At 40.7% G+C, this 18,748-nt stretch overlaps 1 protein-coding gene across 1 annotated transcript in view; it reads left to right on the top strand.

The window, feature by feature from the left end:
• ERGIC2 (ERGIC and golgi 2) overlaps positions 1-18,748 on the top strand; it is a 51,963-nt gene that overhangs the window by 22,054 nt on the left and 11,161 nt on the right. Inside the window, exons 5-10 of the mRNA XM_060778393.2 lie at positions 1,003-1,049; positions 3,219-3,289; positions 11,498-11,538; positions 12,030-12,131; positions 14,341-14,436; positions 17,316-17,371. Of these exons, the coding sequence (XP_060634376.1) occupies positions 1,003-1,049; positions 3,219-3,289; positions 11,498-11,538; positions 12,030-12,131; positions 14,341-14,436; positions 17,316-17,371 (413 nt within the window). The remainder of the gene's footprint in view (positions 1-1,002; positions 1,050-3,218; positions 3,290-11,497; positions 11,539-12,029; positions 12,132-14,340; positions 14,437-17,315; positions 17,372-18,748) is intronic.

Here is an 18,748-nt window from a genome sequence, read left to right as displayed (position 1 = left end):
TCAGGTTTCGGCGGTGACCAGGGGAGCATTCGCACAGTTACCTTGGGAAGTCTGACTTGGCCACGGTAGTCCACGCTCTGGTTACATCCCGTTTGGACTACTGCAACGCTCTCTACGTGGGGTTGCCTTTGAAGACGGCTCAGAAGCTCCAACTAGTCCAACGCTCGGCAGCCATAATACTAACAGGAGCGGAGCGCAGGGAGCATACAACTCCTCTGCTGCACCAGCTCCACTGGCTGCCGATTTGCTACCGGGCTCAATTCAAAGTGCTGGCGCCAGCCTATAAAGCCCTAAACGGTTCTGGCCCAAGCTACCTATCCGAACGTATCTCTGCCTATCAGCCCGCCAGGACCCTAAGATCTCCTGGGGAGACCCTGCTCTCTATCCCGCCTGCTTCACAGGTGCGGCTGGCGGGGACGAGAGACAGGGCCTTTTCTGTGGTGGCCCCTCGGCTGTGGAACGCCCTTCCTATGGAGGTTAGATCAGCCCCCTCGCTAATGGTGTTTCGAAGAAGATTAAAAACTTGGATGTTTGAACGGGCATTTGGATAAACAGTGCAATGAATGTGATAATTACAGGAATGGAAATATGGACGACGAATTGGATCACGACTCTAGTTATGAGATGTATTGTGTTGTTTATTGTTGTGTCAATATTGTATACTATGCTCTTATGGTTTTAAATTGTGTATCGCTGATTGATTTTTATCCTTGTTGTAAACCGCGTTGAGTCGCCTGTTGGGCTGAGAAACTGCGGTATACAAGTAAAGTAAATAAATAAATAAATAAATAAATAAATAAATATACAAGGAAATTGCAATATATTGCAATATAGGATACATTTGAAAATTGGACTGTTTTTCTAGCTTCACCTCAAATTTTAGTGAATTTTCTTAGTATATGTTACGTACTTGTATCTCAAACATATGTTAATTTTGTGTCATGTGATACATAAGCAATTATGTTTTGCAATTGACTTATACAAATGTTTTCCTTTTTCTAGTAAATTAAGAATCAATATCGACATTACTGTTGCAATGAAATGTCAATGTAAGTATTCTCTTCCAATATAATTCTATGGTTTTGAGTTTTAGATTATTGTTTTCTCACAATAGCTTAGCAGTAATGGAACAGTATGGTATCTTATCTTCCTACTTCCAGCAAGAATTGCTCATGTATAATAATTTGTCATGAATTGTGGTGTTTTTTTTCTGGGTCTTGAGATCTTGCCAAGACAATAAACTATTTCGCTGCTGATTGGATCAATTCCGAATATTAGAATAACTATATGATTTAATGGCAGTATTTAGAAGTTGCATAAGGAAGCAAATAATTATACACTGTCTTTCCCTTAGAAAAAATATTTTTAAGCTTTGAAATGCATCATTAATACATTGGGGCATTCCAAACGTCTTAAGTGCAAAGTTATTGCTTTATTCTCAAATTATACTATGTAACACTATTTTTGTTCCTGGGTTATAAATGTCATTTCCTAATTTGTTCCGTCATAAAAACATGGAAAAGGTTTTTTTAGCTGCAAAAACTTTGGTTTTGTGGGACATCCTGGTGCACATTTTGCTATAGTTTTTCAACAGAGTTTGTGATAGGCACAAAAATGAAGTTTCTGGAGTGTAACAACTACTTTCAAATTAAGTACTACACAATTAAGCAGGAAATAGCATTTACAAACCAGGAACATATTTTTTTTCCAATTTTTGTTACATAGTGTTTTAGCTGAATTGTTCTGCTTTTTCTCTAGGGTAAATTCTTCGCCCTGTACTAAATTTATTTTTCCTAGGAAATCATAAGATATTTAATTTAATAAGTATTTTTTCTATTGTCTGTAGTTGTTTGGGGTGCATCCAAACAACTACAGTGCTGGTTTTGACCTACAAAACCCTATACGGTTCCGGCCCAGTGTATTTGTCCGAACGGATCTCCCTCTACATCCCACCCCGAAGCTTAAGATCTTCTGGGGAGGCCCTGCTCTCGATCCCACCACTCTCACAAGTGAGGTTGGCGGGGACGAGGAGCAGGGCCTTCTCGGTGGTGGCCCCCCACCTGTGGAACTCACTCCCCGGGGAGATTAGATCGGCAACCTCCCTCCTGGCATTCAGGAAAAAACTGGGTTTGGGACCAAGCCTTTGGACACGCTGGCAGTTAAATTAAGGATCTGACGACAGACAAGGACAACGGAATGGAATGGATATATGGACTCTGAACCCGAGCATGAGATTGTTTTAATATTTTATTATGCGCTGATGTTTTAATTCTAATTGTTGAACTGTTTTTTGTATTTGTATTACTGTCAATTGTTAGGCATCTAATTGTGCCTCCTCTGTAAGCCGCCCTGAGTCCCCCCCCGTCCCCCCCCCCGGGGTGAGAAGGGCGGGGTATAAGTAAATGAAATAAATAAATAAATAAATAAAATCCACATTGTAGAATTAATGCACTCTGACACCACTATAACTGCCATAGCTCAGTGCCATGGAATCCTGGGATTTGTAGTTTTACAAGGTTTTTAGCTGTCTCTGCTGATAGATGTTGGTGCTTCACTAAACTACAAATCCCAGGATTCCACAGCATTGAGCCATGGCAGCTAAAATGCATTAATTAAAATTGCATTAATCCTACAGTATAGAATATATTCATTTAGTTGGAGCTATCTGCAAAGACAGAAAGGGAAAGTTCATGATGCCAAATAATCAATGCATTTAAGAAGAATATCTTTGAGAAGAAAATAAATTTCATATAATAAAAGAAATACAACAGAGGTGCAGACTGAAAACCGTAGCTATGCTTAGATAAATAAGGAAATGAAATAGTGCATTCCTTGACTACGGGCATCCTTTTTTTGGTTGAACTAGTACACTTTGCAATTTTCTATCCTTATTTGCTAATCACAAATGCCGACAGCTGTCTGCGACAACAAGAAACATAATATGCTGTTGTTTGAGAAGGAGCGTTGACCTTTCCAAAGTGCTCATTAGAAAGAAATGTGTTGTTTATCTGGCTTCTGTGTTGATGTGCTGCAGTTGGCTGGTTTTGAAAGCTCCTGTTTCACAATAGCTTTCATGGGTGAGCTGGCACTGCAACACACTGAGATCCCATTAAAGCAAAATAAAAGATTTTCAAAAAATCATTAGGCTTCAGAAGAGCAGGTATCAGTTTTGCAGGCTTATTTCTGTACTTACCGGTTCATTTCAATTTTTGAAACAGATATTGGTGCCGATGTGCTGGATTTGGCAGAAACAATGGTTGCCTCTGCTGACGGATTATCTTATGAACCAGTACGTTTACTCCATTTCTTTCATATAAGGTGTTTAGTATTGAGTTTTTGAAAGTTCATTCCAAAATGTTCCCCTTGTTTTCTTGAATTTGTTTTGAAAACCCATGGTAATAAATTATGTGATAGACCTCACTACCTCTGAGGATGCTTGCCATAGATGCAGGCGAAACATCAGGAGAAAATGCCTCTAGAACATGGCCATATAGCCCGAAAAAACCTAGAACAACCCTATGTGATAGATTTTCACACTGGAACTGTCTGTAACTATTGGTTGTGCTAAAGCAATGGTTCCCAACCTGTGGTCCAAGGACTACCAGTGGTCCCCAAGAACTAAAATATGGTCCGTGGCCTCACCATTACTATACTGTTGCATTGAGAGCGACTGGTCTTGTGAAACCCTCTTATAGTGCCAACAGGGTTGTCGGGAGGGGAGAGGCTGACTATCCATGAAAGGCATGACAACAAGCCTTCCAACTGCTGCTTCTCCTCCTCTTCCCTCCCCCTGAGTGGATCCGTACCATGTGGCACCTGGAAGAAGGGGTGTCTTGGTGTGTTCATGGGAAGTAATGCTACCCCTCTATTCTGCTTTGGTTAGACCACACCTGGAATATTGTGTCCAATTCTGGGCACCACAATTCAAGAGAGATATTGACAAGCCAGAATGTGTCCAGAGGAGAGCGACTAAAATGATAAAGGGTCTGGAGAACAAGCCCTATGAGGAGCGGCTTAAGGAGCTGGACATGTTTAGCCTGAAGAAGAAAAGGCTGAGAGGGGATATGATAGCCATGTATAAATATGTGAGAGGAAGCCACAGGGAGGAGGGAGCAAGCTTGTTTTCTGCTTCCCTGGAGACTAGGACGCGGAACAATGGCTTCAAACTACAAGAGAGGAGATTCCATCTGAACATGAGGAAGAACTTCCTGACTGTGAGAGCCGTTCAGCAGTGGAACTCTCTGCCCCGGAGTGTGGTGGAGACTCCTTCTTTGGAAGCTTTTAAACAGAGGCTGGATGGCCATCTGTCAGGGGTGATTTGAATGCAATATTCCTGCTTCTTGGCAGGGGGTTGGACTGGATGGCCCATGAGGTCTCTTCCAACTCTTTATTTCTATGATTCTATGTTTAGGCCTGTTCCTTGGGTTATTTGGAGTACTGACTTAGAAAATTACATTGGATAGACCACATCACCTCTCGATTATTAAATATGGTTTTCTGTGGGCAAGCAGATGGCGACTACTGGATGGCATATGTTCTGTATCAGAAACTAGAGCTGATGTGGTCTATCCAATCAAATTTTCTGAAACAGTACCCCAAATAACCAAACCAAATCTAAAGTTGACCAAAAAACTGATTTGTAACCCTTTTGGTATTAATGTTGGAGAGTGGTCCCTGGTCAAGTGTGTTGCGGAGAGCATGTTTTAGCCTAGTCCCATGCAAAAGACACACAGGAAAAAAGAACAGAAAAAAACTTTACTTTCATCAGTAGAGGCATAAACTTGCAGTGTTGCATACAAAATCAAACAGTGCAATAAACTTGCATAGTCCTTGTAAATAACACAGAATAAGGCTTTGTCAGGATCCGCTGGATCTTAGAAAGGAAACTCGCACTCACAAGTAGGTACTCGGATTTGGAGTTTATTTCAGTCCATACAGAGCAAAAACAAAGCGAGAACTGAAGTTTCCCGCCCAGAGTCTCCAGATCCCCCCTCCTGGCTCTGCCCCTTCCTTCTCCCCCTTGCTTATCAAAGTTTAGACTAAGATTCCTTTTCCCACAGCTTCAAAGCAAAACCCATGCCCAGATGTCCCTGCTATAAACCCATCTATCATGACTACCCCCTCTAGTGTCAGGAGAAGGCTTCTTGGAATCTCGAGCATGAAGGCACATCCTGACAGGCTTCTTCATCTTCATTCAAATGAGAGAGCAAAACATAAACCTTGAGTAAATAGCTATTAAATTTTTTATCATTTAGTTACAGCTGCAATAATTGTTCTAGCCAAAATGTGGAAAAATAAGGAAACACCAACAGTAGAACATTGGACCCTAAAAGTAATGGATACCATGAACATGGATATGCTTACTCAAAAAATGTCAAGTAACCACCACAGAACCGACTGGAGAAAAGTCATAGAATTCATAAATGAGGAAAACACAGGAAGCTATATTATTAAAATGTTAACGAAACTCAGTGGAACTATCACTGCAGAATCCAACGACAAAAGTAAACAAGATTAAGGAAAATGTAAAGAATCTGCAACCTGGGGAGACCTGGAAGTTTTCTTCAACAGCCCTTCCCCCGCCCATGCCCCTCTTTTTTTTTTTTTTTTTTTGAATGGCTCTTCTATTCCTTTTATTTCCCACTTTTCTTCCACACACATTGTTCCCACCCTTTTTATGTAAATAAAAAAAAACTTTCATCACTACCTCTTCCTTTCAATGGTTGCTCCTTCCTTTAGGGAGCCCACCCTTATTCTCAATAAAAACACTTTAAAAAAAGTAAATAGCTATTCTACCATAGCAAAAAGCATCGCTTTTAGAGCATTACAGCATATTGCTTCTCTTCCTCAGAATAGGACATTGCTTCTCTAAACTGTATTCCAAAATCCATACAGTTATACCCCACCGGGTGTGACCCAAACATGCTAGTTGACCTACATTACCAGCTGCACGTAATAATTAACATCATTTTCTTTAACACACACTTGATCCTGCTACGACTTACTTTAACAAAGTGGTCCCTGGTCAAAAAAAGGTTGGGAATCCCCATCCCCTCCTACCCACCCCTCGTGTCCCTTCCCAGACCATTCCTTCACTCCTCCCGCTCTTCTATTTTTTCCCCTCTCTATTCTATTTGTATTCTGTCTTCATTCACCCATTCCCCCTTAACCTTCCCAATAATTCTGCACTACTTTCCCATAATATTTTTATGTATTCTTACTATGAAAACTTAATAAAATGATTATAAAACAAAGGTTGGGAACCACTGTGCTAAAGAATATCGATCCATCCATGCCCATTGTGCATTATAGTGAGAAACATGAGCGGAGGGTGGATCTTTCTCACAAAGGATTTTGTAGAGTAGGCCAAAGTTTCCCAAACATTGCATGTTGGCCACACACTTTTTAGACATGCATTATTTCGCAACACAGCTAGAACATGGCCATATAGCCCGAAAAAACCTACAACAACCCAGTGATTCCGACCATGAAAGCCTTCGACAATAGAGCAATTTGGATCACCGCCTTGTCGGGGCGCTGGAGCTTGAGCACCTCAATGATGTCATGAGCGAAACCGTGAAGGGCCACCCGAGGCGGGACGGTCGTGGCAGAGAGGTCAGACCAAGCGTGATCCCTGGGGAAGGCAACGGCAAACCACCCCAGTATCCTTGCCAAGAAAACTAAATGGACCAGTACAACCAGAGATATGTCGGTATGCCATTGGAAGATGGGACTCCCAGGTCGGAAGATGGCCAAAATGCTACTGGGGAGGAGCAGAGGATAAGTTCAACTAGCCCCAGATGTGATGACGCAGCTAGCTCAAAGCCGAAAGGAAGGCTAGCGGCCGACGGTACTGGAGGCGAACGACGAATCCGATGCTCTAAAGATCAACACACCATAGGAACCTGGAATGTAAGATCTATGAGCCAGGGCAAATTGGATGTTGTTATTGGTGAGATGTCAAGACTAAAGATAGACATTCTGGGGGTCAGCGAACTGAAATGGACTGGAATGGGCCACTTCACATCAGATGACCACCAGATCTACTACTGCGGACAAGAGGAACATCGAAGAAATGGAGTAGCCTTCATAATTAATAAGAAACTCGCTAAAGCGGTGCTTGGATACAACCCAAAAAATGACAGAATGATCTCAATTCGAGTGCAAGGAAAGCCTTTCAACATCACAGTGATCCAAATATACGCCCCAACCACAGCTGCTGAAGAAGCAGAAGTAGATCAGTTCTATGAGGATCTGCAGGAACTACTGGATAATACACCAAAAAGAGACATGATTTTCATTACAGGAGACTGGAATGCCAAGGTGGGAAGTCAAATGACAACTGGGATCACAGGCAAGCATGGTCTGGGAGAACAAAATGAAGCGGGACGCATGCTGATAGAATTCTGCCAGGAAAACTCGCTGTGTATAACGAATACTCTCTTCCAACAACCTAAAAGACGGCTTTATACATGGACCTCACCAGATGGTCAACACCGAAATCAGATTGACTACATCCTTTGCAGCCAAAGGTGGCGGACATCCATCCAGTCGGTGAAAACAAGACCTGGGGCTGACTGTAGCTCAGATCACGAACTTCTTATTGCCCAATTTAGAATAAAACTAAAGAGATCAGGGAAAATACACAGACCAGTTAGATATGATCTCACTAACATTCCTAGCGAATATACAGTGGAAGTGAAGAACAGATTTGAAGGACTAGATTTAGTAAACAGAGTCCCAGAAGAACTATGGACAGAAGTCTGCGACATTGTTCAGGAGGCGGCAACAAAGTACGTTCCAAAGAAAAAGAAAACCAAGAAGGCAAAATGGTTGTCTGCTGAGACACTGGAAGTAGCCCAAGAAAGGAGGAAAGCAAAAGGAAACAGGGATAAGGGGAGATATGCCCAGTTAAATGCGCAATTCCAGAGGTTAGCCAGAAGAGATAAGGAACTATTTTTAAATAAGCAATGCATGGAAGTGGAAGAAGACAACAGAATAGGAAGGACAAGAGACCTCTTCCAGAAAATTAGAAACATTGGAGGTAAATTTCAGGCAAAAATTGGTATGATAAGAAACAAAGATGGCAGAGACCTAACAGAAGCTGAAGAGATCAAGAGAAGGTGGCGAGACTATACAGAAGATCTGTATAGGAAGGATAACAATATCGAGGATAGCTTTGACGGTGTGGTGAATGAATTAGAACCAGACATCCTGAGGAGTGAGGTTGAATGGGCCTTAAGAAGCATTGCTAACAACAAGGCAGCAGGAGATGATGGGATCCCAGCCGAACTGTTTAAAATCTTAAAAGATGATGCTGTCAAGGTGATGCATGCCATTTGCCAGCAAATATGGAAAACACAAGAATGGCCATCAGACTGGAAAAAATCAACTTATATCCCCATACCAAAAAAGGGAAATGCGAAAGACTGCTCAAACTTCCGTACAGTGGCCCTTATTTCTCATGCCAGTAAGGTAATGCTCAAGATCCTGCAAGGAAGACTCCAGCAATACATGGAGCGAGAGTTGCCAGATGTTCAAGCTGGGTTTAGAAAAGGCAGAGGAACGAGAGACCAGATTGCCAATATCCGCTGGATAATGGAGAAAGGCAGGGAGTTTCAGAAAAACATCTACTTCTGCTTCATTGACTATTCTAAAGCCTTTGACTGTGTGGATCATAATAAATTGTGGCAAGTTCTTGGTGGGATGGGCATCCCAAGCCACCTTGTCTCTCTCCTGAGGAATCTGTACAAGGACCAAGTAGCAACAGTCAGAACTGACCACGGAACAACAGACTGGTTCAAGATTGGGAAAGGCGTACGGCAAGGCTGCATCCTCTCACCCAACCTTTTTAACTTGTATGCAGAACACATCATGCGATGTGCGGGGCTGGATGAATGCAAAGCTGGGGTGAAAATTGCTGGAAGAAACATTAACAACCTCAGATATGCAGATGACACCACTCTGATGGCCGAAAGCGAGGAGGAGCTGAGGAGCCTTCTAATCAAGGTTAAAGAAGAAAGCGCAAAAGCCGGGTTGCAGCTAAACGTCAAAAAAACCAAGATTATGGCAACAAGAATGATTGACAACTGGAAAATAGAGGGAGAAACCGTGGAGGCCGTGACAGGGTTTGTATTTCTAGGCGCAAAGATTACTGCAGATGCAGACTGTGGCCAGGAAATCAGAAGACGCTTACTTCTTGGGAGGAGAGCAATGTCCAGTCTCGATAAAATAGTGAAGAGTAGAGACATCAGACTGGCAACAAAGATCCGCCTAGTCAAAGCCATGGTATTCCCTGTAGTAACCTACGGATGTGAGAGCTGGACCTTAGGGAAGGCTGAGCGAAGGAAGATCGATGCTTTTGAGCTGTGGTGTTGGAGGAAAGTGCTGAGAGTCCCATGGACTGCGAGAAGATCCAACCAGTCCATCCTCCAAGAAATAAAGCCCGACTGCTCACTGGAGGGAAAGATACTAGAGACAAAGTTGAAGTACTTTGGCCACATCATGAGGAGACAGGAAAGCCTAGAGAAGACAATTATGTTGGGGAAAGTGGAAGGCAAAAGGAAGAGGGGCCGACCAAGGGCAAGATGGATGGATGGCATCCTTGAAGTGACTGGACTGACCTTGAGGGAGCTGGGGGTGGTAACGGCCGACAGGGAGCTCTGGCGTAGGCTGGTCCATGAGGTCACGAAGAGTCGGAGACGACTGAACGAATGAACAACAACAGCAAACCAAAGGTTTAATCAACCCATTATAACAAATACAGAAATTGTGATAATGAAATGTTTGGGGACACAACATATAGTATCTCAAGAAAACCTTTCATTTATATATGATTTCTTGCTTATTTCGCATAGAATCAGAGGTTTCTCACTTCCACTATCATTATGTGTCTGGTTTTTCCACACACTACTGTTTCATTTTGTTATTTGTCTAGTAGATGTTAATTGTCTGACAGACCTCTCTTTTTCTCCCAAGAAGCAAACAGTTTGAAACTCCTGCTGCTTTCATTTTTTGCAAATATGTAATAGCCAGCAATATCAAGACTCAAACTCAAGTGGAATAAGTGAGGATTTAAATAACTTTGTCCTCAAGAGTTTTTAAAATAGCTACAACTATTTTATCAAAAATATCTTGATTCATTGACAGAAGTGAGCTGTCTTGGACTACAGACATTTATATGTCAATTTAAATTGCTTTAAATTGGCTGTCCTCCTTTCTTCACAACCGTGAACAGCAAGTGGAGAGGGGAGGTCTGGTCTCTGAGAGGTCCCCTCTACTTTGTGGGGTTCCTCAGGGGGGCATTCTCTCCCCTCTGTTGTTTAACATCTCAGCTGTTTTGAGGTTTTGGGCTTGAGTGTTACCAGTACGCTGATGACACTCAACTTGTGTTGAAGATGGCAGGCCGACCGGACTCTGTACCCGATAATTTTCATCAGTGCCTCGAGGTTGTTACTGGATGGCTGCATGCCAGCAGGTTGAGGGTGAATACAGCAAAGACCGAGATCCTATGGCTGGGTCGACCAGGTAGTGGGGATATCCAGCTGCCTACCCTGGATGGCGAGGCACTATGCCCGTCATCATTGGTAAAGAGTCTGGGAGTCCTTTTGGACCCTCTGCTGACAATGGAGGCTCAGGTCTTCGCCGTTAGCAGAACCACCTTTTTTCATCTGCGGCAGGCTAGACGGCTGGCCCCCTATCTGTCCAGGGACAATCTAGATACGGTGATCCAGGCCACAGTAATCTCAAGACTGGACTACTGTAACGCCCTCTACATTGGCCTTCCTCTGTCGGTGATCCGGAAGCTCAGGTTGGTACAAAATGCAGCTGCTCAGTTTCTTGCGAGAGCTCCAATGAGATGCCACATAATACCAATTTTACTGTAGCTGCATTGGTTACCAATTGAGCACCGGATCACTTTCAAAGTGATGGTACTTACCTTTAAGGCCTTATATGGTCTGGGGCCGATGTACCTGAGGGACCGCCTCACCCCCTACCAACCCCAGAGATCCCTTCGTTCTGAGGACCAAGATTTATTGGAAGTTCCCAGTTTTAAGACCTTGTGTCTAACAGCAACCAGACGCAGAGCCTTTATAGCAGTGGCACCATCACTCTGGAATACTCTGCCACCTGAAGTCTGTGCCTTTCGGGACTTATCAGCGTTCCGCAGGGCATGTACGACATATTGTTTTGACAGGCTTTTGATCTTTGATATTGCTGTTTTTTAAAAATTTGTTTTAGATTTTAGTCTGTTCTTGTAAGCCGCTCCGAGCCCTAGGGGAGTGGCAGCATATAAGTTTGAATAATAAATAAATAAATACATACATTTTTGTCTTGTACACCATAATATTTTTTGATCTTATAGTAAACTCTGAACAAAATTGATGCTATGTGCACAAGGATAGTTGGGACCGATTGCGTGTAGAAGAAACTATGTCTTGAGAAAATTTGAAAGTATTTTGTCTTTGGGATTTATGATCTTCTTTGTTTGTTTCAGGTAATATTTGAACTAAGTCCTCTGCAAAGAGAATGGCAAAGGTAATACTCCAAATGCCATAGTTGTTGGGTGCTGTTTTTGAGTTTAAATTATTGTTTTATATGTTTTTGGTTTTATTCTGTATAGGGTGTTAATTTTATGCAATATTTTAAGCACATTGTGCCATATGTAAGCCACCCTAAGTCCGAGCATTGCATAGCATTGAGCCATTGCAAATTAGAAGTCATGTCCCTCAAAGTAGCTTCAAAGTAGTTTCCCCTTTTGCTTTGGCTCAGCACTAAGATTACCATATTGTACACCCTAATTTTGAAAAGTTAATTTATTAAAAAAGAAGGTGAACATTAGATTTGAGTAAATACGGTAATTGTTTTTTGAACTATCTTTGAAAAACTTTGAAACTCCATTTCATCAATCCTTTTTGGTGATGAGGGAGGATGTGAGAAGTGGCCAGATTTACAGATTTATGGTGTGTACGTTGTGCGGCTGTAAGAGGCACTGAACTATTTTTTTTAATCATATCTCCAATTTGTAGGATGCTTCAGATCATTCAGAGCAGGTTGCAAGAAGAACACTCCCTTCAAGACATACTATTCAAAACTGCTTTTAAAAGTGCTTCCACGGCACTGCCACCAAGGTGAGAAGACGTGTTCTATATAAGCACTGTCCTAGCAGAAAAATATTTATCTCTGATGTTCTGCTATGATGTCTGATGATGTGATATCATCCTGAGAATGCTTGTTTTTGAGTTCAGTGCTTTGTTGTGCCTTATAGCTATTTCTGATTTGTTGCAAACCTATCACAAGGTTTTCTTGACAAGATTTGTCCAGAGCAGGGTTGGCTTTGCTTTCTTTTGTGGCTGAAAGAGTGTAACTTGCCCAAGATGATGCCCAGTAGGTTTCCATGAACAACTGGTGATTCGAACCCTTGTCTCCAGAGTCCAATGCTCAAACCACTACACCATACTGACTTTTAGATCAGTGCTATTGTAATCAAATGTCTGTTTACTTCAGGCCTGAGATTTAGGCTTTACTATAGTGTAAATTCTTGGGATAAGAGCAATGACCAATCTTGATAAAATAGTGAAGAGTAGAGACATCACACTGGCAATGAAGATCCGCAATTGTAATCTCTGTAGTGACCTATGGATGTGAGAGCTGGACCATAGGGAAGGCTGAGCGAAGGATGATAGATGCTTTTGAACTGTGGTGTTGGAGGAAACTTCTGAGAGTGCCTTGGACCGCCAGAAGATCCAACCAGTCCATACTCCAGGGAATAAAGCCTGACTGCTTATTGGAGGGAAGGGTATTAGAGGCAAAGATGAAGTACTTTGGCCTCATCATGAGAAGACGGGAAAGCTTAGAGAAGACAATGATGTTGGGGAAAATGGAAGGGAAAAGGAAGAGGGGTCCACCAAGGGCAAGATGGATGGATGGTATCCTTGAAGTGACTAGCTTGACTCTGAAGGAGCTGGGGGTGGTGACGGCCGACAGGGAGCTCTGGTGTGGGCTGGTCCATGAGGCCACGACGAGTCAGAAGCGACTGAACGAATAAACAACAACAAACAGTGTAAATTGGAATTGCGTGCTGGTGAACATCAAGGAAAGCTTCGCAAGGACATCTCCCCCCCCCCCCAAAAAAAAATGTTTCACTGTGTTCATGCTCTATGTACATTCAGACAGATGGCTATGAGAATTTGTGAATACCAGACTCTTCCTTTTGTGCAACAGAGGACTTAAACATGGTTAACATACCTAGTAGTTCAAAAACATGCAAATGTGAGTAGATCAATAGGTACCCCTCCGGTGGGAAGGTAACGTCGCTCCATGCAGTCGTGCCGGCCACATGACCTTGGAGGTGTCTATGGACAACGCCGGCTCTTCGGCTTAGAAATGGAGATGAGCACCACACCCCAGAGTCAGACATGACTGGACTTAATGTCAGGAGACAACCTTTGCCTTTACCTTAAGGTTAACATAGGCTCTTTCTATCCCTCATCTTCTATGCTCCATTGGCTTACAAATAAGACCCATTGTCATTGTTTGGACTTAATTATGCTTTTGCAGAAAAAAGAGGGATATTTGCCTGTTATATATCCTAGGTTAGAAAGCTTTGCCTGTTGTCCAGTTGTTCTTTGGTTAAGGTCCTTTAATTATGTCATTCTAAACTTTATTTGAAACACTTTAAAAAAAATCAGTAATTTATATTATTAGATGTGATTGCTTATGGTATGTGGCATTCCGATAGCTGCATCCCTATATCAGGAGAAAGATGGGATAAAAATTAACTAACTTACAGCATAAATTGCTATTTCATTAAATTAAATTAAATTTCAATAGGGTTCCGACTTTTCCCCATTGTAGTGTGTTTTACAAACTGTCAGGGTATACATGAGTCAATATGATTAAGGCACTTGCAAGCAAGTTGGTGCCTTAATTATGTTTATCTATCTATCTATATAGTGGTTCTTGGTCTTTATAGATTAGAATATATATTAAATGAATTCAGAGCTAGGAAGTGCTTTATACGCAGACATCTTTTCATCCTTGAGCTGGATGCACCACACATATTCTTAGACGTGATTTGGTCCTTTTATGGTCGTTTCCCCAAATGGATCAGATTGGTGGCATAATATTTTTTTTCTTCCTGAGGTTAAGCAAACAATTTATTTTATTCCCGTCCTCAGCTTAGGGCCATAAAATTCCTCTCTTGTGCCGAAAAACTAAATGTTTACCTTTTGCCAGTGTTTGTTCAGTGAGGCATATGGCTCTGGGTGACATAGTAAGTTGTTGATGTGTGAAGGATTTTTTTTCAATCTCTGTCTCCTGTTTCCTTTCTTCCAACAGGGAGGACAATACGTTGCAGCCTCCAGATGCTTGCAGAATCCATGGGCATCTGTATGTTAATAAAGTAGCAGGAAACTTTCACATAACTGTGGGCAAGTATGTTCATTTCATTTATTGAAACCACTATCAGTCAATCTAACCTTCCCTTCCTCACAGTTTTGGGTTTCCCATTCTTGAGGATCAAAGGACAATCTTACGTCTATTTACTTAGAAGTTACTCCAATGTGTTCAATGGAAATTATCACTTAGTAAGTACATTTGGGACATCTGCCCAAATTTCCTCAGATAAGTTTCAGTTATATGTTGATGTCAGGTCTTGAAAAGAAAGTGATGCACCTTAACTGGGATCAGCATCAACGAATGTACATGTATCTGTGTAGATGGACAGATCTGCATTTGCACACATTCAATGTCTGCAAATACAGATCTATGTTTAATTGTGGCAACATACCTTCTATGTTGCAATGGCAGTCTTGTGTTTTCTACTAACGATACAGAGATCGGTTTTATTCTGTAGGTATTGTATGAAGTTGAACATCCTGCTAGTACACCTTTATTTGGGGGGAAAACAAAATATAAATAATATATTAATATTTAATAAAAAATAACATATTTATTATATTATAGAATAATTATAAATAATGATATAATAATAATAATAATAATAATAATAATATTTATTCATCAACTATTTCCCCCATTATTTCTTTTTGTGTCTTCTGTTCTTTATATTCTTAAAATACTTCTAGCTTGGCCTATATCTGAAAATCCCAGAGGAGGGATACAATCAGTAAAATACGTGATGGATTTTTTATATTGATGTTTAATGTTTGTTGTTTAATTAATTGTTTACTATTGCTTTAAATGTCCAATGATTTTGTACTATGTATATTGAAACTGTGTTGTTAACCGCTCTGAGTCGCCTAAGGGCCGAGAAGAGCGGTATACAAATAAAGTAAATAAAATAAATAAATAAATAAATAAAATAATACTATGCAACACATTTTTGCTCCTGGGTTATAAATGTCATTTCCTAATTAGTTCAGTCATAAAAACATGGGAAAGGTTTATTAAAATGCAAAAACTTTGTTTTTGCAGGACATCCTGCAGCACATTTGGCTATAGTTTTTCAATGGTTTCATAGAGTCTCAACCAATTCAACATTGGTTGTGGCAGCCACAAAAATTGAAGTTTCTGGAGTATAACAGTTACTTTCAAAGTATTTATTTATTTACGACATTTATATGCCACCCTTCTCACCCCGAAGGGGACTCAGAACGGCTTACAAGTTATATATAAATACAATATGTAAGTACCACATAATTAAACAGCAAATAATAACACTTTCAAAACAGGAAAAGGAATTTTCAAATGTTATTATATAGTGTAATTTGAATATTCTGCCTTTTGAAATACTATACCTGTTTATCCCAAACTATTTTTTTCAGATTTGCTTTCCTTTGGTTTACTTTTGTCAGTTTCCTTACAGTTTATTTCATAAATACTTACTGGTTTTTTAAATATTTACCATACCTTAAGATTAAAAAAGTTGTTTCTTCCTAAGCAAACCTCTTTTATCCAGCTTCCTAACTTTCTTTTGTCTTGTGATCAAGCAATAAATGTTTTTATGCCTGCTTTACATTTTGATCATGTGTCAGACCTCTTCTCTGCACCACTGTCATTGCTTTCTGATGCTGTTAATTCTTCACATCTTGTTATTTAAACTGGTTCTTCATTGTTGCATTCTTTGTTTTACCGCTGTCAAATAAGAATATCCAAAATACAGTCTTATTTCCTTATACACTTGAATTTTTTCCCATTTGAGTTTTTTTACTAGAATATGGTTCTGTGCATTCTGCAGGGGAATGTGAAAAGTTTGTTTATATAGTGCTCTGTATAAAAAGGCAAAGCTCGATTATCAAAGATTCAGTTTTATGAAGCCATTTTTACTTCAGCAACCCCCCCCCCCCCTCCTCTGGCAAACTAAAAATATTTGAACAGTATTAGCATTGCCAGGAAGATTAAAGAGGGCTGGGGAACCAGACTTTCATTGACAGATTGCAACAATTTCGCAGTAAACAATGAAACAAAAGATTGGCTGTAGCCTAACCAACTGTAACTCTGCCTGCCTACAACAGGCAAGTTAAACAGCAGCAGTCCTTTACTGAGCGTATATGCACAGCAAAATCAAAAGAAAGGAAAAATGCAGATATTTCAGTCCCACCAGCTTTCTTCAACATTTTCAAGAAGTTGCTGCAAAAATGCAAATATAAGTGGGTGAGAAAAATACGTTTTGGAAATACTGTATTTCTTCAGTTCTAAGATGCACTTTTTCCTATGTAAACATCTCTAAAAAATGGGATGTGCCTTAGAATCGCAAGTGTATCTTATGTATTTTTGTTGGTGGTGAAATTCGGGTGCGTGTTACTATCAAAGGCGTCTTACAATTGAAGAAATGCAGTGATTTCTAGAATGCTCAAAATGATTTGTTTACTCATTCAAGACTTGATTTGGCTGTTTCATAGAATCATAGAGTTGGAAGAGACCTCATAGGCCATCCAGTCCAACCCCATTCTGCCAAGAAGCAGGAAAATTGCATTCAAAGCACCCCCGACAGATGGCCATCCAGCCTTTGTTTAAAAGCTTCCAAAGAAGGAGCTTTACCACACTCCGGGGCAGAGAGTTCCACTGCTGAACAGCTCTCATTTCATGTGAAACTAAAAACCTGGCTGAAGCATGCCATATTTCCTTTTTTTCTGTGATATGGAATTTTTTCCCTTTTTTCTCATGTTCTGCCTCTCGTACCAAATTCTCTAGTGCCCAGGAAGCATTTACTTCACTAGCAGAGATATACCTTTACTACGTGTTTTATTGAACCTGGAGATTTACTCTTTTAGCTGTTTATTTAAACTATTTCTTCATTGTTGCATTCTTTGATTTTGAAACTTTATTTTCTTCCCCTTTTCCTCCTTCAGGGCAATTCCTCATCCAAGAGGCCATGCACACTTGGCAGCTCTTGTGAGCCATGAATGTAAGCCATCTCTTGTCATTTATCTTATAGTTATTCTTAACTTATATTTGTTGCAGATCTATATGTCTAAAAATGAACATAGACTATTGTGGAAATGTACTGTTTGAAATACAATATGTTAATACTACATGCCTTTGAGCAGGGGTCCTCAAACTAAGGCCCGGGGGCCAGATACGGCCCTCCATGGTCATTTACCCGGCCCTCGCTCAGGGTCAATCTAAGACTGAAATGACTTGAAAGCACACAACAACAATCCCATCTCATCAACCAAAAGCAGGCCCACACTTCCCATTGAAATACTAATAAGTTTATATTTGTTAAAATCGTTCTTCATTTTAATTATTGTACTGTTTTAAAGTGTTTTGCACTACAAATAAGATATGTGCAGTGTGCATAAGAATTCATTCTTTTTTTTTCCAAATAATAATCTGTCCATCCAACAGTTTGAGGGACTGTGACCTGGCCCTCTGTTTAAAAAGTTTTTGGACCCCTGCCCTTGAGCATTGGACCAGTCTGGATATATAAGTGAAACTAGATTTTGCGGAGCAAGAGTATATAGGATATTGACTATGTTCCACTTTTGGTCTTTTTCCCCTTTCATAGGCCTTTATTCCCCTTCCCATGACTTTCATGTCTCTTCTTAGCCTTTCTCCTCCAAACTAATGTAGCTCCCTGTGTCATCTATATAAATAAAAATGTAATGTTTGTTTGTGGGATTAACAGAACTCAAAAACCACTGGGGGAATTGACACCAAATTTGGACACAATACACCTAACAACCCAATGTATGTCCTTCACTCATAAAAACACTGAAAAACACAGCAGAAGGGACCTAAAATGCCCCCAAAAAGTTAAATGACGAAAAGGTAAACAACAATACAGAAAAAAGGGAAGAAAGAGGGAGGGAAGGGGAGAAAAATAAGAAAGAAAGAAAAAGAAAAGAGGGAGGGAAAGAAAGAAAGAAGGAAAGGGAGAAAGAAGTATGGAAGCAAAGAGAGAAGGAAAGAGGCAGAGAAGGAAGAAAGGAGAGAAAGAGGGAGGGAAAGAAAAAGGGGGAAGGAAGGAAAGTTAGAGAAGGAAGGAAGGAGATAAGGAAAGAAAAAAGGGAAAGAAGGAAGGAAAGAGTGATCGAAGGAAGGGGGGAAGATGTAGAGAAAGAGGGAGGGAAGGAAAGAAGGAAAGAGACAAGGAAGAAAAGAGAGACAGCAGAAGAGAAAGAAAAGGGGGGAAAGGAAGGAAAGAGATAGAGAAGGAAGGAAGAAGAGAAGGAAAGAGGGAGTGAAGGAAGGAGAGAAAGAGGGAAGGTTGGCCACAGCAAAGCGTGGCGGGTACAGCTAGTTCCTCATAAAAATGTGATTCCAACTCAAGACAAACATA

Source organism: Anolis sagrei, chromosome 5 (assembly GCF_037176765.1).
Source record: "Anolis sagrei isolate rAnoSag1 chromosome 5, rAnoSag1.mat, whole genome shotgun sequence".
Lineage (NCBI taxonomy): Eukaryota > Metazoa > Chordata > Lepidosauria > Squamata > Dactyloidae > Anolis > Anolis sagrei.
Note: the sequence above shows the minus strand (reverse complement) of the source record. Positions and strands in the feature narration are given on the sequence as shown.